Below are 23,636 nucleotides of genomic sequence, written 5' to 3' on the forward strand. Positions count from 1 at the left end.
CAAATTATTAGACCGGCTGACATTTACAGGCCGAATATTAACGAAGAACACGGCAACGCGCTTATCGTGTCATTTATAGCCGAAGACACGGCAGAAATATAAATCTATATTTATTGGTTTCATTTTACTTTTGCTTCATCTGGAGACTAAAACAGGTCATTTGACTTAGATAGTCGAAGCGAAAAATGACTTTGCAAAGAAATATATACTTTTTAGAAATACGCGATAGATGCAACACGTTGATTCGAATTTTTGTTAGACTCAGATAAAATCCGTTTTAAAAGTAGGTGCTAAATTTCTGAAATTTGTTAAACGGTTAAGTCAATCGTTTTCAGGTAGTTCAATAAAGTAAATACAATTGAGCAAAAGCACGCTTTTGATAAAGTTTCGATAACGTAGAATTGATTAATATTGAATTGATCGTTGAATTTTAGAATCGCTCATCGCGTTCTCTCTCTGTAGTCAGCGTATTTCACCCCCGCAGCAAATGAAAAACAACTTAGGTAATATAGCAGTAACTGACGCACAGTATATGAAATGTTTAAATTGCTTTCCTGTAAAAGATAGAAAATGTAATTTATTATATCCCTTGCCTGTAGTTTTCGTTTGAGAAATATAACGAGATCGCGACTTTTCCGAATATCCTCGTAACATGTATTAAAACAATAGAGTTTACGTAGTAACGTTTCGCCGGAGAGAAGTAGGACTTCGTAGCAATCCAATTTTCATTGTGCCATCTTGATGTAATGAGAGTTCGATAGAACTTTGATCGGAAGCTTTCTCCGCGGTAATAATATTAATTGTTCAGCGGCCGGATCGACCGTTGTGAAACTTTGTCTATTTCGCGTGAAACTTAACACTTCTTTGCTTTCCATTTTCTCCGATGCTCTCTCGTTTCCCTCCTTCCACTTTAACACCTTGTTTCTCTTCCTTTTCTATTCTTTTTTTTTATAACAATGAGATTTCGGTAATTACGCGGCATAATTGGCCAGACGTGAAAAATAATGCAATTTACTTCCTAGTAGGTTAATTAAAGAATTTTAATTATCAGGATTTCAGCCGCGGTGTCGTTCGTTCAGGGTCGAACGGGATTCTATCCAACGATAAATTCGCTGTACTAGAATCTTAATTAAGGAAATTTCTTTATGCAGCGTGACTTGAAACAGGAAAAAGTTATCTGTTCCGTTCGTTCGATACAACGTCTACGGTGAAGAGCGTAATTGTATCTGTAATAACAAATTTTGTATAGATCATGAATATCGAGGTACACAGGTGTTTGTTCGGTCGGTGTTTTTTGTTTTGCCCGCAACGAAAAGCATTCAGTGATTTTATTTTTTACTTGCTAGAACTTCGTCAAAAATCCTATAGCTTTTAGAATTGCTCTAACGCGTTTTGGCAAGGTCTGCACAAGATTTTAGCGATAACCAAGAATAATTTCATCCTATCGCTTTTCAATCTTCTCCTGTAATTCAAGAATCGATGCCAGTGTGGATTCAAAAGAGGGCTTCGTACTTTTCGTTCTAAAAATTCTCTCGAACCTTCGATTACGATTAAAATCGGCGTTTTATAGGAGGCAATCCGACGCAGAAAAATCCAAAAGACAGTTTTTGAACGAATTTTGCGCAGCTTTCTCCGTGTGTTAGGACCTCGAACCTATCGAGGTTGTAATTGTTTATTCACGAAACGGTATATTTTTGACCGCACGTAACTAATTTTTCTGCAACATATTTTCATCGTGCTGCTTCGTTATATCGTTTATTCGATAAACTAGGCCAATATCAATACGAAAACTTTACGTGTACAATACGAAATAAAGGTAAATCGAGGGATTGTTAGGCAAACGAGAAACGTTGGCAACTTTAACAAATTGTTTGGATTAGCACCAACGATGCAAAATGTTCTGCGTATTTTTTAACGTCGATGGTAATAAGCCATGATTTACGAGTATACTTAAATCTGTTGATGTAGGCTCAGTTCTGTAATAATCCTCGAATTTTCAGCGTTTTATAAAACTCTCTACATATAGATGTTAAATTGCACGTATGAATTCTACATGTTTCCATATATTTCCTGTTTGATGAAAACGTATCGATTTCCATGTGAATCGGTTTTATTTCACACAGTCCCCACTTTCATATCGGATACATTTTCGACTCGATCAGGTTTGTCCACTTTATAATATTTCTACGATTCATCTCGTGAAGTGGTTAATAACTCCATTGCACAGAAAATACTACAAACTCGAGATGGTCGCAATCGATGCATTATACGTAATGTGTACGTATGATTCACACACGTCGCTCTGGACCGTGTTCATTTTTCAGAAAAGATAAAATCTCTCATCGAATCAAATTGATCAAGTCTCTATCTGCAACACGTTCTCTAAACTGCCAGAGATTACTTTCCTTTATTTTATAATCCAGGTAAATAGAAAATTCATAGATTCCGATAGATTTCATTCGAACACGTTAGTTTCTCTACATTTCTCAATTATTCTTAGCAAGTCTGTGCGGGAAGAACTTATCTTGTGTTGATTGATTAGCTTTGACGTTAACTTTGGGTGTGAACACATTGTATACTGATGCAATACGGATACCTGGTGTGCTTTTAGCGCGTCGCTACTCGCAATACGTCGCGTACTTTTTTTCACGGAATTCAATTTTCTACCGTCCATAAAAATACAGTAAGGTAGCTTGTAATTTGTAATAAGAATAAGGAAAACGAATATTCTACGTATTCTTCAAAATCAATTATCGATATATGTTGTTTCTTTTTATCAATAAAGATAGAAATTGCCAAAATTCCTCGTGTTGCATCACGATCCGAGCGATGGAAATCAGATGGCAGAAGTGCCGTTCCTTTTTATATTTTTATAGTCGAACGTTGAATTTGAGATTCTTGAATTCCTTTACAATTTTCGAAATTCCTCTCCTTCACGGCTGCGGACACGTTTTGATTTGATTAAAAATCACGAGCAGCTCTTTGACGCAGAATGTTCATGCAAAGTAGGCGGGAAGGAGGAAGCGTGAAATAACGACGTTTAAGAGGATCGGGAGTTGCTCGTGTGGCGCGGAAATCTCATTGCCTCGATCTTCTTTAAGTTACAAATTCACTCTGTATCCCGTGCCGCAATGAGATTTACACTTTTACCTTTTTGCCTCGTCGAAGACGGATTAAAAAGCGCATTAAGCAATTTCAGAGCAAAAGCTTTAACATAAACTAACGTGTTTACACAAGGAATCATAAATTGGGTCAAATCGAGAGTATACAGTGGACGGTACATTAACGCAAGTAATCGGATAGCTGGTGCAATTCGGTCGGAAGATCCATAAAAACCATTTATCATTAATCGTCAGATCGTCTAATGAATTCATGTCCTTCGTTTTTCTGTCATTTAGACCCTTTGAGCTTTGATTCCATCCCTATTTTCTTTTTTTTTTGGTTTTTATTAATGGTAGTTGCGTTTCATTATTAGGCCACGGATTTTTATACATTTCAGGGAAATTTAAAAATGTCACAGCTATAAAATGCACGTAATGTGCAAAAGGATATTTAAGGTGAAGTATTTGTTAGAAGATTTAGCGGATGAAATAAATTTTTATGCAGGTTCCACTTATTTAGTTGTGCTGATAAAATTATGAAATTGCGTAAGAGTATGTGGTCTATTCGTTCTAGCGCTGACAAAGGAGAATGTTAAAAAATGGTCATTTCTGAACCTTCTTGCGAATAAAAAGTTCCCATCAGAACATTTAAAAGCATCTGCCAAGGAAGGAAAAATATTGTTAGTATTTATCCGAAACGCGATGGGAAAGTCGAAAAAGACAAGCTTATTTTTTATTTTTTCCTGATCCAGCTACAGAATAATCATTCATCCGTATCGACATAACAATTCTTCAGAAATCCTTCTGATGAATCAGTTGAAGTTTGATACCGAGCAAATCTGAAGCGCTACCAGATTGTTGGCACGCGAGAACAATAGTCAACAACGATCTTGTTGTTGTACTTCGAACTTGCTCGATTCCAAACTTCGATTGATCTACCAGCAGAATTTCTAAAGAATTATTTCCTCAGTATCTGAAGAAGACGAAGATTAAATGTAACGCATGGGTAAGTTCGATCGCTGCCACCTTTATCAACTTTCCCATCGCATTTCGGGTAAATGCTGCCATTTTTTCTTCCTTGGGAGATGTCGTTAAGAGAACTTTTCCTCCCTAAGGGGGTCTAGAACTGGCTATTTTTTACATCCATCTATCAAAATGCTCTATGTAACACGCACACGATACGGACATTAACGTTTTGTACGATAAATATCCAAATATTTTTACATCGAGTACCGATTGTTTGACGATGTCGGTACGACTATCATATGCGCGTTGTCGATCGTTGACATGTTGTTCCGAATCGAGCGAACGATAATAATGGGATAGAAATGGATTTTCGTTATCCTCGAATTAATTAACCGACAGTATGTTGCTGGTACCCGGCTGACAGGAACACTTATATATCTTAGGCGAGTGTATGCGATTCACGGCAGGGTGCATCGAATGCCTGACGCATTAATCCGTAGCAGCAAGTAACATGCTGCATAATCGGGCTATTGTAAGTGTGAATGTGTGTAAATGGACTGACGCATCTAACGCAGTGGACGCAACACTAAACGCACCGCTAGACCAAAACTCTGGATACAGCGCTAGATGCTACGCTAGATGCTACGCTAGATACAATGGTAGATGTAATCAAACAGCCTACTTGGAATTTCATTGCGGCACGCACGTCGCGCCTCAACTAGGCTATTGCGAAAATGAAACGGTATCGCACCTGCGGTTAATCGCTAAATCTTCGATCGATCTGTGTCTGCTCATCGAGATTTCCCAATCTTTTATCATATTCATTAAAGTCAATAGATTATACATTTCTAAATTGTATCGCATTTTTAGATTAATTTCTCGGTTTATTTTTACTCATATTTGTTAGTTCCATCGAGGCTCCTGAATGTTTCATCGTATTTAATAGTAATCAATTATAAGATCAGCAGGTTGGTCGGAATTTTCTGACCGGCTCAATGCATTCCTAAATTGCATGATATTCTTAATTTAATTTCTCAGATCAATCCCACCTTCCTTTGTTAGTTTATTGAGCTTCCTGAATGTTTCATTGTATTCGTTAATAATAATCAATTATGAGATCAGCAGGTTGATCGGAATTTTCTGACCGACACAACGCATTCCTAAATTGCATGATATTTTTAATTTAATTTCCCAGTTTATTCCTAGTTTCGTTTGTTGGTCTTGACGAGTCTTCCCAAATGTTTTATCATATTCGTTGGCGAGGGTTGATTAGAACCTTCCAATCGACCGAACACATTTCTAAATTGCATTTGTTAGTTTCCTTTCGTTAGGCTCGTCTCATTTTGTCGTGTCTCTTTTATATTTTGCGTCGAATCATTGTAACATCGTTATTGCTAAATTGCGATTTCATCGGTCCTGTTTCCACATCTGTTTGCCGATGCTTCTGCTTCCTGACTGTTCATTATGTACGTTCTTTAATATTATTTTTCCAACCGCATGATATTTGACTAATTGCCGTTTATTTTACGTTTGAATTCATTCGCCTTCTGTATCTATTTATCGGCGTTTCTATTTGTCCAATTAACCACGTTTTTGCAACGTCTGTTTCATGCTCGAATTCATTCGCCTTGTATCTGTACTCTTGTCTACGTTCTATTCTATTTCTCGAGTTTGCTATGTATTCATAACGTTCGTTCTATCTTCTAAATTCATTCATCTTGCATCTGTATCTACCTGTCGACGTTTCTATCTCTCGAAATCACCATGTTCTTTAATATTAACCTTTTTAAATTACCTGGTAATTGGTTAGCTTTGTTTCATTTTGATTAATGTCTATTTCATGCCTGAATTACTGGATCGTATTCATTGCTCTGTATATGGTGGGCATTTTCTAGTGGAAATGAGTATGCAAAGTTTGACTCTATATGTTGGATTAGTGCGAGTATATCGACCAATGTCAGCCATTGACCGAAGCCATGCCCACGGATAGATAAAGCTGCATATGCCCGGTGTGCATATTATGCATGCATAGTGACCAAACGCCGATATGCGTCTTGCATTTGTGAATTGCATTAAAATGAAAACAACAACTGGGACGAGTATACGTATACATATACATTTTCACATCGTTCTTCTTGGGAATTCTCATTTCTTCCTTTCTATTTTTACCTTCAACGTATCCGTATACGTTATTCATGTCAGACGCATTCGTTTCAGAGAATTTATTGCACAATTTTGCCGCAATCGAAGCCGCGATGGTTGATCGATATTCAAATAATGTAAATTTGCTCCCTCGTAGATAATCCAAGCAACATTACAGCGTTATCTTATATGGCTCGTAGTCGAACCAGTGGAATTTATATTAGAATCTCATGAATGCTCGCCTCTTAGGGATCTGCCTTACTGAAATTTACAAATAACTCCGAGTCTATTAGCATTTTGGCATAATTACATTAGCAAACTGCTAATGGAGAAAATCTCAGCATTTGGAAGCTGTTTCTGGAAGATTATTTCCACTATTATTGCTATTATTATTTTACTGTTATTTAAACGACAGAATGTTTCGATTAAATGTCCAGGACAGTTCTCTATTCGAATCACAAGGAAAGACACGCAGCGTTATTCTTACGTTTATAGTTTCCTTCTTTTCAGCTCCCTTGTCCGAAGATGTTTAGATTATTAGATTCGAAGGTAAACGAAGTACTCGGTATATTTGCCACAAATTTATAGGCTCGTAAAAGGTCTACAAAAGAGCCTATATGGCAGCTACTCGTTAATAAAACATTAGATTGATGATAATAAAGTATAGAGGACATTCGTGATTGTAACAATGATTATGGCGATTAAAATTATTAATGGACATTTCAATCAACAAACGTGTCAAAATTTTCGACTAATCAACCCACCACATTTCAGTGATTACAGTCTAGTTTCAATTATGCGTACGATGTTCGATCTGGTTCAAGCAGGATAACGTTTTACGATTTAATGCGTTCGATAGATACTGACTGTATTAAATTTGGAAGTTGCGCGAAATCGACTGTAACGTGAAAAACGAGGTTCCGTGAGAAACGCGTTGTTCTCTATTCAGCGTTGGAATTTGTAATAGTAGCTATAACGATTAGCGCTATTTCGGGCGTCTCGAAGGCAAAATGCTTACGCCCTGATTTAATAGAGGGCAACGTGTGCATAGCTTTTAAGCTTCTTGTCTGAGGGTGTAGGCATAGATCGTGAACGGATGTCGTTGCAGCAACGTCGTTACGACCATCGCCGCCTATTTTCGGTTTTTCCAGTCCCTTGCTTCAGCCTGAATTCCCGATATTTTTATCGAAGCCGTTCGCCATGCTTAAAATCGATATCCCGATAATGCATGGACACTTGCAAATATACAACCGAACGTCACGCTGCTTGCGTTGTTCCTTCTTTCTCATTCCTCGTTGTTCCATCAACAATTACACATATTCACCGATAAAGAATATATATCTTTTCTTTCGGCATTTTACGAAAATCACGTGAGAATAAGTTTTACTCGTCGCCCCGTGCAACGAAGTTACGTTTTGTTAAAAACTACCGATCGTCCGTGTACTTCCGACTTGTAGATACATGTGAATATTAATCGTCGATGTTCATTGTTACGATTGACAGCGAAATGAAAATGTTACGTATACGAAGTAAACGCAGAGTTGGGGAAAAATCGACGTGGTTTGACACGTAAGTTCTACTTTACGATAGCGCAATGAAATTACATTTTGATAGAAACGAACGAATGTCGGGATATTTTTGAGCTATACGGTGCATGTATAGTTATATCCAGTCTAACGACTGATCTCGTTAGCGAATCAAGCGTAAGTTGCAAACAAACAACGACAGTCGTAAACTGTAATTTGCGAAAGTAGCGCAGCACGAGCATAATATACGCCGACTCGGATTGCCACCACGCATTTGTAAATTTCCTCGTTCTACCTACAAATATTAATCACACGGTAGAGAAGAGCATTCGCGTCGCCCTCTCCACGCTACGCAAACGCGTTTCATTTTCATGCGACAATATCGGTTTAGAGACTGACCACAACCGGTATGCTACGCAACAATGTCAACCATCTGGTCTGTTAAATAATCGCTTAACGCGCCTATTTCCCTTCCAGAATAATCCTTGAAATTATTCGCCCGGTTACCATTTATACCGACTGACAAGAGTATTCGAAGATTTGTACAAATCTTCTATGAATACATTAAATGCGTAAAATACACATTTTCACAGAAACGTTTTGAAATTTCATTAGCATTGCAATGAGACGCGATTATCATAATCACGTTGGTAAAGTTTCAAACAATTCTCAAAATGTATATAGGAGCTGCAAGATATTTAATGGAACTACACATTTCATCGTTTATTCATCGTATTAATGTACCTTAATATTCAATGAATATCCTTAACGTTCGTATTATGTTTAAGACGATTATTCTTCTTTGGTTCCTACATAGATTTCCAAATTAGTCTTATAACTAATTTCCAATATAATCGCGATAATAGTGCCTTGTTACAAGGTTAATGCAATTCAAAGTGTTATTTAATGTAATAATTATTTGCCAATAAAACATTCTGGGAAAGTTGTAGTATCTATCTGCAGATTATCGATGTAGTCTGCAAACTTATATATTCTAATTAACTCGAGCAGTAATATCGGTAATCATCGGTGAATCGCGTTTCAAATTTTAATATACTGTCGGTCAATCATTAAACATGTAATTAAAGTTATTTGTTCATTCTACAAGAATATGAATATTACGTTGTCCATTAATTTCTCATTAATTTACGCATTTTATTAACATTCACGTGCCGTTGACAGAGATTGTCTAATCCTCGTTACAGCCTTTCCAGCTCGTACTAATAATCTCTCGATCGAACGATTATATCGCGAACACGAATGACACAGCTTTTTAGCTTTAATACGGCCAAGTTTATTTAAAAAAGTTTTTCATAAAACTACGACAGCTTACGTTTCATTGGATGCGTTATATTACAAATACCGTGCCGCGTCTTCCCATTCACGAGCAAAAAGTTTCCATTTCGAAAGCCTTATTATCCTCCTGTTAGATTTTATCTGGCAGCGTATTCAGCTACTGGTCATTTCGCGCCCAATGTACGCGCACAATGAAACAAAAGTTTGGACATCGTTTTCGAAACGAATTCAAGCAATTTCTAACACGAGTATTAATTCCTCTCGATGGTTTCGTTCAAATTGCATTCTATCGCGCGTACTCAAATATCGCGTATTATTATCGGTCCATTACCTGCAAGCGCTCGAAATTTCGATGGACGATTAATATCCGTCCCACGTGGAATGATCGCGAAATTTAGGAATTCGCGTGTGGCCAGAGATTAAGATCGGCTCGCGGAATACACAGCGAAACGGTAGCGAGTTGTAAATTAGTGTTATCGAGTTAAGTTGCTGGTAATTAGCAGTATGAAAAAACTTGTTAGTCGAAGCTGAATTTACGGGGACGCGAGGTGACGTGCGGCATGAATCGCTGTAAATTCAATCGGCTGGCTGGAAGTTACGAGGACGTAGCACGAAACAGAAATGAGCCATAGCAGTTGCGGTTCAAGATCCGAACTTGGCTGATGGGTGTCCGAAGTTGCGGGCAAACGCTCGGTTTTGCTTGCAGCATCTCGGGGAGAAAATCGTCAAGGCTACACGATGGAAGACAAGTATGTACGCGAGGATCGATAACACATGCGGAGGGTGCGCTTCGTGGAAAGACAAGAAGGGATCGAGAGCGAGAAAGGTTATGGTGAAAGAGAGAATATGAGAGAAAACTGGGGGAATCAAAGTGACGAAAACGAGAGGAAAGTGTTGGTAGCTGTTCTCGTCCAATTGTCTATCGAATCAGAAGGATTTGCTCATGAATTTCGACCCTTCGTTTTCCCGAATTATATGTCGTTTATGCATGTCGAGGCAAGAGGAGACTTACGGTGTACGTAGACACGAATTAATCGGACCCTGGTAATCTTTATATGAGTTTGAATCAATTTCGCGCGTACTCCAATTAGTTCCGAAAATCGAAATTCCGATCACACTGTAGCAAAATGTAATTGAAAAGTTCGTAATCCCGGTAGGATTAATTGCAATTAGTTTTGGCGAAAGATTTTGGAAAAGAAGGATACATTTGATATATATCGTACAGATGTAATGTCGTTTAATCAAACGTTCTCATTTTATGGCTATAATTGAGTAAAAGTCGTTATATAAAAAACAGGTTATTCGAAATTTTATTAAACATACGAAATAAGAGAACGGCGATGGAGTTGCTGTTATTACGTTGCAAGGCAATACATTTACAATGGACAATTAACATTTAGAAATGTTCATCGTTTTTATCAAACTGACAATAATGAAAAGTTGAATTTTTATTGCATTACGAAGCTCATTTTAAGTTTGCTTCGTCTCCAATGATGAACCAATCAACTCTCTGTATCAATTCATTGCACGTATTAATACTTGTTTGAGATGTTCTTTTTAATTAAGAATGATTCACATACAAAAGTCCAATGATGTGAAATCGGGACGATATGAAAGGCCAAAGTACCGTTCTCTCCGCGTGTCGTATTTTTACTATAATCTCTTCATAAAGCTTTGAATGACCTGTATTTATGCGACAAAATATGATTAACAAACATCTGCATGTTGTATGATGTACACACGTATTTTTGTTATAATCTCTTAATAAGGCTTTAATTAACGTTTACAAACGTATATTGGAACCTATGTTTTTCGCCTAATTATACCCATAGAACAGACTGGCAAAGTTTGACTAAAAATCACTCTGAATATTCGATCAAACGTATACATAATGACAATGTATTTTACACGTTATATCGATCAACTGCAAACCATTTTTCTTGTACCCGATAAATCGACTAAAGTTAATCGATCGATTTCATCGCGCGAATAGACGCATAGAAACGGCGTTGCGGGGCTACTATAAAACGAAATTAAATTTCTTTGAATCAGAATGACGCAGTCAGGTGCGGGCAATAATTGTTATCGATAAGCGGGAAATAACTGGAGGCGATAATTATTACAATAAATTCGTTCTCGGTTGAGGCGTCGCTAGTAGCAGCGAAAAATAGAGGCGATATTAAAGGGAAAGGTGGTTAATTGCCTGCGGCGAAGACAGCTCGAATAATTTTACTATAATTCCCGGCCATTTCTCATCCAGCTGAATCCCAAAATCCCATAACGATTTAATACTTCTGCCCTGTCATTCGTGCTCGAAATCCGACGAGATTTCGCGGTTCCATGGTCGAATGGCTCGTTTTATACTCTTCGACGTTGTGTCGTTCGAGTGCCATAGAATTAATTCAATCTATGAACTGAACGAAGATGCGGAACTTTATACCGAGGACTCGTCTAGTCTATTTCATGCTAAACGGAGGACGATACTGCGAAATTGTAAAATATATTACGTATAAATGTTGTTTAGGTTCTTTATGGCTCGTGTTTAGATCTTTCCTTTAGCTTTATTCTTATATGCATACAGATATTAGAAAATTTAGCATGCTCGCTTTGAAGTTTAAAGGACTCACGCGGTGTATAGGGTATGTAAAATGTACATTCTTTTCTTTCAATTGTACCAAGTATTTAATCATATAAAACTGTTATTTTGTCCGGTGCTTTATACATATAGCGTTAAGTAGATTTGTCGATTCGAGAGATTTAGCCACAGCTATAGCTATTAATTTAATACAACTGCGACAGTTGTATTAAATTAATTCCTACCATTATTAAAAGTTCAACGTTGAGTAGTTATATCTAGACTGTGAATATCTATGCAAATTAATACTTTTATAAATATTATTGAAAATAATGGAACCTAAACTGAAATTCGTTTTATGCATTACATATTGTAAGGAGTGTACTCTACTTCGGATATCTTTGCGTTCTGTACGCGTTCTGGTTAAAAGCGTGCTTTTTTGAGGAATTTTTTAAACTAATTTTTACAAAAAGGAGCTGACTCTGAGCTGCGTTCTGCAGCTTCGAATAAGATTCTATGTTCTTACGACTTCCAATCAATCTCAAATTGCTGGTTACGGTCACCGAAAATCGCAAGCTTTAAACGCTGACCAACTTTACGATCTCACTATGTCGCTATCATCAAGTATGCGTATTCTTTAACCTTATATCTTCTTATTCTTCTCGGAAGATATCTGCCCGCAGGGGAAACAGTGGAAATACGCTTCGACCGAATCTTTTTGCAAGATAGCTTCCCGCAAGGTAGAAGTGAAAATATACTTGGATCGAATTTTTTCGTAAGGTATCTTCCCTCAAGGTAGAAGCGGAAATGTTTTTCGACTGAATTGAAAAGGAGATTGTGATGCCAGAGAAAATGGTTGTGTTATAAGGAGATTACTTTTTAAACCAGCTAGTGATTATCCCATGGAATATTTCGTTGGGAGAGGACGTTATGATCTCTCGTCACAATGTTTTCATCGTGTAACGTCAGAATGCTAAATGCAGGCTGCGCAACAGAGGCTGGATAAATAATCGCGAAGTGCTGTCACGAGCTCTGTGTTAAAGTACCGCTCATAAATGTAGATAAAATACCGCTCATTAATCTGTAGACGCTTTGAAATTTCAGATTTAACGAGTAATATTGAACCGCCAAATTTAAACCTCGATGAATTTCGTTTTATCCGCGCGAACCTAATAAATGCACGATCTATTGAAATTTAAAATTTCAAGAGAGTTTTAAATAATACGATAACCTCTTCTCTACGTTGTCAGTAGTTTGATCGAATGACGCAAATCGGCTGAAAATAACGAACTCCTTAAATAACAAAACTGCTGCAGAACGTTGCACAGAGATGGCAAATTGTTTTAATTTTTAAGAATAAATTTCATTGAATAAATTTCAATAATATAAAAATAATTATGATACGACGGCTCTAACAAACGATAAAATCGTACTCAATCTGCTTCCTATTTGCATTTTTCTAGTTATGTTTAATTTTGTTAAAAATAAGCAGGTGTCCGTATATTTTCGAACGATAGCGTGTGCCTGTCTCGCAGAAGGGTAAAGCTTCTTCCTCGAAGTGGATAATAAAAAGTAAAATCAAAAGGTTAAATAAACTTTACCATTGTTCCTTGTTCGCAGATATTCAGGTTTAGAAACTTCCGTGTGAGCATATTTCGCTTACGTGCAGAGATCGATCTCCCTCGTGTCCCGAAAGGAAGGGCAACTTTTACCCCAAAGGGGGTTTATCAACATCGCCTGATCGCCGATGAACTCGATTTATCGTTTTACTCTTGCCCCCTCTAACGTATAGTGCACTTTCCTCGGTTCGGGAAACACTTTAGCTGGCTTTACTTTAATTTCCTAAAGGGCTGATAAGAGGCGCATGTTACGGAGGATTACCACATAGGGAGGAGCGAAGAAAGAACGGGAAGAATATGGTAAAAGCAAACGGAAATAACGCGTTGTATTGTCACGTCCCGCGACCCGCGCGATTCGTAACGCGAAAGTAAAATTGATAATTTTTTTCAAATCAAGGTAATTTAAAACGTTTATTTGAAACTATATTTGAAGTGATTTACAGTATTTGAAGTGAAAGGCAGTTAAAACCGCTAAAAGTTATATTTTGCAAAAACTTATCTAACTATGTTTTTATATTTATCTAATTACCTATAACGATATTAAGACAATTTAAATTGTAAACAAAGTCTGCAGTTGAACAAACGTTCGGGATCTTCCCCAACATTTTCCAAAAGAAGATTCCGACGTTTTTTTATCTCCGACAGAGATAAATGTAACGACTCAGACAAGTTCGTTTATCGAATAACATTAATTAATTACCGTTCGTCAACCGAATAATTACCATTCGAAGAGTTAGTTGTTATTTTGTCAACCGAAGAATCATCATTTTGTCAACCGAAGAATTACCATTTTGTTAACCGAAGAATTACCATTTTGTCAACCGAAGAATTTCTATCCCTCAGTCTGTCAGTCAATTGTCAGTATCGAAATCGAGTAAGATTTGAATAAATAATTACATATTGTAAATTTACTTTCGAACAACTTTAATCCTCTCCCGTGCCAGAATTCCCGCACATAGCGGGTTAGCCGAAAGTGGAGCTTATTGCCAGTTGCATTAAACGTCAGTTAATGCTACCTTCTCGTCCGCAACTAAATAGAACGTAACAGTATAAAACGTAGTTCAGCAGAGAAATGCTTTAATGATGAATAAAACATTAATTGTAAAAGTCTTAGTTATCGATACAGCTATTCTCTTTACTTTGTTTTTTTTTAAATAATAGATAGATTTTTCTGCATTTTTGGTCAAGTTAAAGCCGTCAAAATGCACAGACTAATATACAGACATAATATTAGGTCGTCCGAAAAGTTTCTTTCGTTTTATAAGGAAATAATGGATACAGAACATTTTCCATTTTATATTATTTTATCGAATTACGTATGATCCAGTTTTTTCCTATCAAAATAAAAATCACAACGTTCGATAGATTAGGTTTGTATAAAGATGCATCGTTGTAAAAGACGTGTCTGTAAAAGAAAGACATTCTTTGGACAATCTAAATAAAAATATGTATAATACATTCAAAATACGACACACGTTATAACATTGTAGCGAGTGAAAGAAATCCGAGCTTAGCTGTATATCTGTATGTTGTTAGATGTATTCGTAGAAATATGAATTTGCATAAACATCCGTAGTCTAGCGGTTAGGTGCCATTACGAAATCACTATCGATCGTCTAAACTTTTGCACAGTATTGTATCTTTATTCGTGCCTGTGTCCCGCAGGAGATGCAAGATATAGATGATCGTACGCGCAAACTTGTCGCAATGGAGGACATTCGCGCTTCCGTTTCCATTTCCAATCGCCCAATGGATGAGCAATTCCCGTTTACAGGCTATAACAATGGAATTTCAAATGTCGATAAAACATTCACGATGGGTAATGTTTCTTGGCAAATCCATTGCGAACGTTCTATTCGACAGGATCGATGCGGCGCACAGTGGCACATACGGTGGACAAAAATCAAAGTGATCATTGTTCGATTTCGATCTCATTATTCGACGATATCGTCAGTCTGCCAGCAAGTAATAGAAATGTAAATAACAATTTTCCAAAAATGACAAAAACTCTGATTTCTGCATGACACTTACGAGAAAATGGAAAAAGTTATCGCGCGTGGTTAGACAAATAAATGTTGGAGATACTTCGACCGAGCCAGGTAGCAAGGGAAATACAAGGAGATTCGATAAACAGTCTTTTACTCACGTCCTTTATATCGAATTTCAGGAAAACTGCCCATTATACGTATTTCTTTCTTCTTGTCCCGAATCCTCGTTCGAATGACGCGCCGAGGATTGCGAAAACTTGCGAACGTGGTGAATTTTGCTTCTTGTCCAGTATCCTCGTTTCTTATTCAAATGTCGTGCTGTGCGACAGAAGGAAGGCTTAACGAACGGGATAATGAGAACGCGACATCCGAGGAGAAAGGACTCGCAGATTCCTCTGATTTGCATTTCGTAGAAACGCAGAGTATATCAGCTTCAATTTCGTCGGCCGTCTTCAGCGAATTCACCAGTAGCACAGAGGGAAGACTGGTTATTGCATGGACGTTCTCGTCCATCCGATAAAGACTTCTATTTTGGTTCGAGCCAGATCGATCGCGCTGCAAAATTGGAATATCGATCGCGAGCGTGTTGCTTTTTAGTCGTGTCGCTTTTCCCTGGTGTATGTAACAGCACGCACGACACGAAGATTTATCAATCGCATGAAAATCGCGCGTATGGGCATTTATGGAAGAAGTTGCGATAATATGGGAAACAATAACAGTTGCTGGACGTTCGCCTTTAAGAAAAATCAATTTCCTCCCATTGGTTGCAGCAGCGTCGTTAGCTCCATTTTTCGATTGAAAGAGCCCTCCTTCGTGGCGTTTATATTTCGTGAAATCAGGTTCTTCTCTTTAAAAACCAAGAGGTGGAAGGAAGATTGTATTGCACGAGCGTACGGTGCTCTGGGACCTGGCGGGCAATTTTTCACTTTTCTTTTTGTTTTTCTGTCTACAAGACCGACTTTTTTCATCGTGGAATACATTTTATTAGGAAGTTCGTAAGTACGGTCGGCTTTGTAGGGCGACCTAGGGCGAAACGGGCTCCTGTCTTGGATAAGGAATTGTTCTGATCTTGAATTCGAGTAGTTCGCCATAGGCGCTTTTCCACGTAATTTAAAGAATAAGATACAAAAAGGGATTCGTTGTGAAGGAACAAATGAGCTCAAGTTGAACTTCGCAATATTGAACTTATCTTGGGAAAACGATCGATTAACTCTTCAACAATATTATCAGACAGCGAATGTATAAATTTTACACGAGAAGAGAACATCGTGCTCGATACAGTTATTAATATCCATTTCCTAGAAAGAGATTCAAGCGAGAAATTTACGTATCTGATGCTCAGAGTGTTCTTCTTTGTTCACCATTGAACTGATATAATGTATCTATTAGTAAAATTTTGCAGACTATGCGATTATTGATAAATTCTATAAACAATTTATATCGTACAGCAATGATATCGCTACGAATGCTCGCAAGCTATACCAGGAATATCAGCGATTTTACTTGTAACTTGTAAAATTGTAAAATCTGTATAACAGAATTCTACAAGCTACGACTCGTGACTCGTAAATTCATCAAGGTTCTTTCAAAGAATTAATTGTGCTAACGACTGGACTTGTTGAAGAGATTTTAATATATAAAAAATCAAAAAGCGTAAGAAATCCCGAGGCTAAAGAAATCATGATCTTGCTAATCGTCGATTTTGCATTCCCCGTGAGACGAGGGAACGTCCGCTTGCTCACGGGATTCAATTCGATCCGAGCCTTTTAAAAACGTAATCTAATTATCTCAATAGAATGAGCCATTGATCTTCGAAAAGAGGAAGGATATAAAAGAGCATTGTGCTGGAAGCAAGTTACGATGCCAGCAAATAAAATCTGCGGAATCGAAGATAAACTGCCGCGGACAGGCAATGGAGAATCTATTATTTAATCCAGCCGATGCGCTTCTCCATATTTTACTTTGGGAGTTCTGGTATCTGAATGCGAACCGTTAGAGGAAACCAGAGCAATAAAGGGATATTTATTTTTACCACAAAGAGAAGAATATCGAGTTTACGAGATGCATCGTAATATTTGCATTCTCGGTCAAGTACTCGGGTGTCGGAAGAGTCGCGAGATTATTCCGTAGTTGGAAGGAAACGGTGCGGTAGCTATTAAAACGACACTCGAGAGCAATTTTTCTTTCGATTCCAAAGAAATTCGTTACGTTTCGCGATAAAAAACGCCACGAAGCCGAGCGAAAAGTAATTTCCCTTCGAAAGTCTCCAGAACATTTTTTGCTCAGCCGACTAGTTTGCCTACGAAATATGTGTTTAAGCTTCGTATTCGTTTGAAAATTGCTCCATGCAACTTGCTAAGTAGCGATACATCTCATCAGCGGATACACTGTACCGCAAAACGAAACTAGAAAGTCAGTCGATATTTCGTCTTCGTACTTTCTGACGATGTCTTGCGAATCTCGTTTCTACATGGTTTGAGGATTTTGCTAATGGTCGTGAAACGTTACATCAATTTCACGTAGAGTTAGAAACATCATAACTAAACTACACGTTGCATTAATGATAGCTTATAACGAGCATGCTGTACCTCGTGCGCAAACACTTTCAGCATCGTTCAACTTATCGTTAATAGATGATACACAGAAAATTATAAACTAATAGAGCTATACGAAAAGTATAGTTACGACGAATAAATTAGATCATTTCTAAAGCTACACTTAAAAGCCAGAAACACAGAGAACTTCAAATATTTTACGATATCTTGAGAAATGAAAGAATACTTTAATTAAGGAGGGTAGCATAATATTGTAGCACGCACAGGTGTAATAATAATAAAACGTAAAATCATTTTGTTGATCATTCTCTATACCTTTATAATCGAATTACGTCTCGTCAGAAACAAGATCGAACGGTAGTCTCGTTACTTTCTCGTTGTACCGTGAGCTTTGAAACAGACATAAAGAGGAAGTGTGCTTAACGTCTACTTCGAAGATCGTGCACTTCTCTGGAAGTGTAATTTAAAAGAAATGCAGCGAGTGGAGCTTTCTATCTGCTACAAAGGCCGAACGAATGTGATAGAACATCCGTGAAATCGGTCGGAATTGGCTTTTCGGTTTCTTTTGTTTGAAGGATGGCGCATCGTTTTCGAAAGTAATTTCTTTTTATACGCGAAACTTGTTTCATATTATTTGCCAGCTTTGAAAGAAAAGAAGCTGTAAATCCGAGGAGATGTCGCTGCGAATTACAAATTATGGACGATAAGGGACGGAGGTCGAAGAAACATGCGGGAAACAATAGAATTGTCTCAACGAATGCGATGCCTGGATGAAGAGATGAATAAATAAATGAGCCCCCGCAGGCCAAGTTTTAAAGTTCAGCCCCCGAAATTAGATTTACCCTCTCGGTGGTTGTTTATTCTTCGGGGCGGATATTTTTTCCAGCGAAGACAAAAGCAAACAAAGAAACGCGGTTTTATCGTGTCGTTTCCTCCGTCTTGTATCCTCAGAAAGGGAAAAATCACTTTAATAGCCGCGATATCTACAGCGACGCGATATAAAATATGAATATTAAAGCCGCTTCTATTGTTGGAGGAACGCTGCTGCAATTGTTTACTTCGATTTCATAAACTCCGAACCAATGGAACTTCGTAGCTGTAAATCAAATATTCAAACATCCGTTATTTATTTATCGACCTGCTTATGGCATTTTTTCCTCTCTTTATATCTTTCTTCTTGGAAACTTTAATGAAATCGGGGCTTGACTTTTTATATTTAGATATTAATTAAAAAGCGTGGGTTCGATGAAAATCATTGACTTTCTGCTGGAAGGAAGTTGTTAAAAGAGATGTTAAACTTATCCATTTTTTCCTTTATTCCAATAAGATCTCCTTTAGCTTGTAGTTCCTGAAATATTACTAGCGAATATTTTTCACGGAGTAATTCTAATAGAGAATAGAAAATTCGATTTCTACACGTACAAAGGTGGAGATACAAAGTGTTCTTACGTCTTAAGTATGTTGTACATGTACATTGTACAATGAATAATGGATGTCGATAGCAGGCACTGAAACAATGATAAAGAAAACAAGGCAACAGCGTATGTTATTTTCTGGATCCAATATGTAGTCACAAATTCATGCATTCTTTGCATGATATTGAAATATTTAAGAAAAGAAGACATTTTCTCAATGCCTGGAACTACAGTATCCTTGTAGGAAGTAATATCAGAAAATTTCCAAGTATCGTTGGCGCGAGGCTCATGTTTGTTCTTAGCTGAATGAAATTCATTTTCCAATGCGATTTCGTGCAGCTGCTATTGAGCGCTACGCCGATGGATTCGCGCGTTCCGATTGCAGAAAATAACAAAGTGCGGCTGTCCCAGTCGGTGGGTTTCCAATGATACGCCGCTGGCTGAAGTTACAGAATAGAAATGTAATGGGCTGGAAAATTAGCAAAGGAAACTAAGAAAGGCAAGAAACGCAATTGATATCTTTTCGACGTCCTTACTTTTCTCTCAACTATCGATAGTCTGCCTTTTCTCTCCAAATGCTTTTTACTGTTATTTCGTTGCAAGATTTCGCTCAACTCGATACGTTTGAAGCTGACAAATTTTTCGACACGTTTCTACTTGTCCGGATTTCTTGCGCCCGGACTCATCGTAGACGACAGTACAGTTATTCTATTCAATTCAATGTTCCTTTAGAAACTGGGTCAAATCAATTCTTATTTGTACGTTACAAGCTTCCTCTTGTATATGTCTGTTTCCGCGTTTGTCGTCAAATCGATCAATATAATGTAAAAATTGCTTTAAAAATTCACTAAACAGTAGAAAATAAAAATTTACAAACAAGGTTTTATTCATAAACGCGCTAAAAAGTAAGGAATAATCTATGTTCTGTCATGTTTGACTCTTGCGAGGCGTAGCTCGCCTGAATAAAACCGTGGGCGCTCTATCTATCGTTAAAATAACATCAATCGACAACCCCAAAATTAATCGGGTTTCGTGCCTACTGTACTAACTCATTTTCTCATTTACACGCGAAAATTTAGCTCGCTGTGACTTGTAATTAGAGGCACTGTCACAATGTTATGCAATGATAGGTTAGGATAGGTATCATCCTAACCTCGAAATGGATAGTGGCAACCTAACCTACTAAATAGGTAGGCACCGTAACCTATGCAAGTTGCAGCGTGTTAAACGTTACGCGTGAATGAGAGAATAGATGCTTCAGTATGGCGAACATGATCAATCGTCGATTGATGTCATTTTAGCAATAGGTAGAGCGCACATGGTTTTATTCAGGCGAGTCACGTCCTGCAAGAGTCACGCATCACAATTGCCATTATTTTTAACATTTTACTGCGTTTATGAAGAGAACGATGTTTTAAAAATTTGTTCAATTTATATTTAATTATGCTATTGCAGGTTTCGCTTGCACGATAATTTCCCAAGCGATAATATCAACAAATTTACAAGTTACAAATTAAAGGATATAAATTTCTATTCTAATTCTATTCTAATTCTATTCTACGATTGTATAATTCTCGTAGTCGGATAATTTAGAGTTTGAGAATCTCGGGAATTCTAAATACATATCAACGTGAAATTCGTTAGTAAATGCCGAAATATTAACAAACCTAAAGATCATCGGATAGATTTTCATTGACCGCGTTTACTCGATTTTAATCATGTACGTCTCATTTTAATAAATAAGGATGCACGGTGTTGGCAGCAAATTCTCGTTTATAGCTCTACTGCAGCGTAGCTCGTCGGAACCTTATTAACAAGCGAGCTAGTGATTTTTTTCCAATTAAGCCTTTTAATTACACGCTACCGCAAAAGCGCGATATTTTCTTCCTTCTTTCTTTTCTTTGCAATCTCGTTATGGGCTGTGCACGAAAAACAAAATGTTTTTAGAGAACAATGTCAAAGTGAATATCAAGATGTTTAGCTACGGAAAACAAACAATTGGCTGTGCAACATGTATCATGTCCAAGTTTTAGTAGCGGTAGGTGATATTAATTTTGGCAACTCGACAGTTACGCTAAGGACGTGTATTTACTTGTTCGTAGCAAAAGTAAACCTTCCCGCCTTAAGTCATTTTTCATTGGGTCTAGCGAAAGTTTCGGCGGCTTTACTCATTTTTAATGGTCCTCCTTAAAAGCTCATAATGGAAAGATCCATAATGGAAGCTCATAATGGAAAGCTTTGCAAGCCAAAGCGAGTAACTACGGTATCCTCGAACTAAGCTCATTCTAAATAGCGCCGAAAGTTTCGAAGAATATGCAAAATGTCCACCACTGACAATATTTTTGTTTCGTATATTAGATCATGTACGAAGTTCATTCGTTTTTCAGTTTTACATCTTGCAAGTGTTATAGAATAGATAAATAGATAAACGTGTTACATGTTAATGATAATTGTGCCATTTAACGACAGGAAAAATAAACATTATACTTCGTAAAAGAGAATTGTTTGTTACTAAACAAGTGCAACGTATGTTTCAGATTACTGGATTATTTGTTGTATTTTTACCGTTGGAATTGTTTCGGTATTTGGTAAAATTGTTTCTCTAAATATCGACTGGTTTAAAGAATATCAAAGTCTACCACACTTTTTAAAAAGCTTGAAGTGCCGGGGTAAATAAGCAATTTAACCCTTAGAGGCTATTATAGGTGAAATTTCACCTCGTGCAAATTTTACTTCGATATCGTCAGCAAACAACTTTTCTACCTTCTACGTGATAGCGAGCGGTAATACAAAATTTCATTGCATTTGTTTGACTTTATTGCTTTCTGAGATAAGAACAAACGCAGCAAGATGAAATTTCATCCATGATGGTATATTATAATATTATTTCTTTCGATAGTAGCTGAGAGATAATCCGTGCGCAAGGATAATAGAACAACGTAATAGACAACACTGATTAAATAGATCGTATATGTATAAAAATAGCATACACACATTTTAAAAAATACCAATGAATTCATTACACGACTTAATATTATAATCCCAGAATAATGGTTAGTGGAAACGTTAAAGAGAACTAATCCAAAATAATTTGCGTCGAGTAAGGCTGCGAATATACCAGAGCGGTGAGTAGCGATGGGATCTGAAAATGTTCGAATTAGGAGTCAAGACTTTTAAGAATTTTAAGCTTCGAATGCTGTTCGAAGTAATTCGAATCTGTCGCCACATATACGATACTAATTTCAACTGTTCCAGATCGTAGCACTCGCTACTTACCGCTTTGCTATAACCTCGTACCAAGGTATCAACGATTCTTGACGTCACCGAACGAGATTTAATCGAGCGAATCGTTTTAATTTTAATGGCAATCGCGGAACATTAACTTTCGTTCGATCGTGATATTCGAGGACTAATCTGGAGGAAGTTTGTTTAATGATCGCAAGTAGCGACAGGACGCTCTCAGCATTTCCTGATTTAGATAATATTTTATCTATCTTAGGGAAGCGGCAACTTTGTAAGGGTTGTCTTAATCACAAAAGATAAGATCCTGTGGTATTATTTTCGGTAACTCGATCTCAGGAGAATTTTGTTTCGTTTTCGTTACAGTAACGTTAACTTCACAGCGTCTTATCTGTGTTGCAATTATTATTTGCGTTCAAGTAACGATAACTATACAGCGAACGTTTATACAAGCTGATATTGTTGAGAATACGATGAAAGAGGTGGAACTTCAGCAGAGATTTATCTCATTCATCAAATAATACGCCGCGTCTCATAAATATAAAATCGCTGAAACTTTTCCATTTTTATATTTTGCGTTATATAAAAGTTGGTAGAAAATTATTCTTGTGCCGTGATTAAGATTAGCGTAACAGAATATTTCATTAAAAATTCAATGCAGGATACAATGAAACGAAATTATAATAATAGCCTTAACTTTTCGATTTTACGAACTTTTTACTCTGATTTTCTCGTGTTGTATCCTGCACCTGTATAAGAAGAAAAGTTTTAGCGTGGTTTTACAGTTACGAGGTGCTGCAGTTTAACGAGTGCTATACTTTGAATATCCTATACATTTTTGCATATTATGTACATTATATGTATCTTTACACTTTCAAATTTCATATATTCTAAATGCGTAAATTTCCTCGCTCTGCCGATAACTATCACTGTTCAAGGCGAAAAGATTTAGATATATTCGTAGAAATTTCTTGAAATCTTTGCCATTTCCCAAATTCTCTTTTGATCATTGCTCTGCTACCAACATGTTACATTAATTCGTGTACGGCTTGCATTCGATTACGCAATTAGTTAATATCAAGGAGAGAGAGGCCATTGATGAGTATGCATTAGGATAAATTATGCTAACGCACAAATATTCTAATATTTCGTGAAACCACGCGTGTAATTTATATTCCTATCTAATTACCATTCGATATGCGAGGTCACAGAT

General features: G+C 37.1%; 1 protein-coding gene across 5 annotated transcripts in view; it reads right to left on the reverse strand.

Annotated features, from left to right (window-relative positions):
* Window positions 1–23,636, reverse strand: part of LOC100642586 (dopamine receptor 1) — a 58,055-nt gene that overhangs the window by 17,269 nt on the left and 17,150 nt on the right. Inside the window, exon 1 of one of the 5 annotated variants that reach the window (XM_020867093.2) lies at window positions 15,372–15,626. The exons of the other annotated variants lie outside the window; for them this stretch is intronic. Coding sequence (XP_020722752.1) covers window positions 15,372–15,405 — 34 coding nt within the window. The 5' untranslated portion in view covers window positions 15,406–15,626. Of the gene's footprint in view, window positions 1–15,371; window positions 15,627–23,636 lie in introns of those variants that run through there. 5 annotated transcript variants of the gene reach the window in all.

This window comes from Bombus terrestris, chromosome 15 (genome assembly GCF_910591885.1).
Source record: "Bombus terrestris chromosome 15, iyBomTerr1.2, whole genome shotgun sequence".
In the NCBI taxonomy this organism is placed as follows: Eukaryota; Metazoa; Arthropoda; class Insecta; order Hymenoptera; family Apidae; genus Bombus; species Bombus terrestris.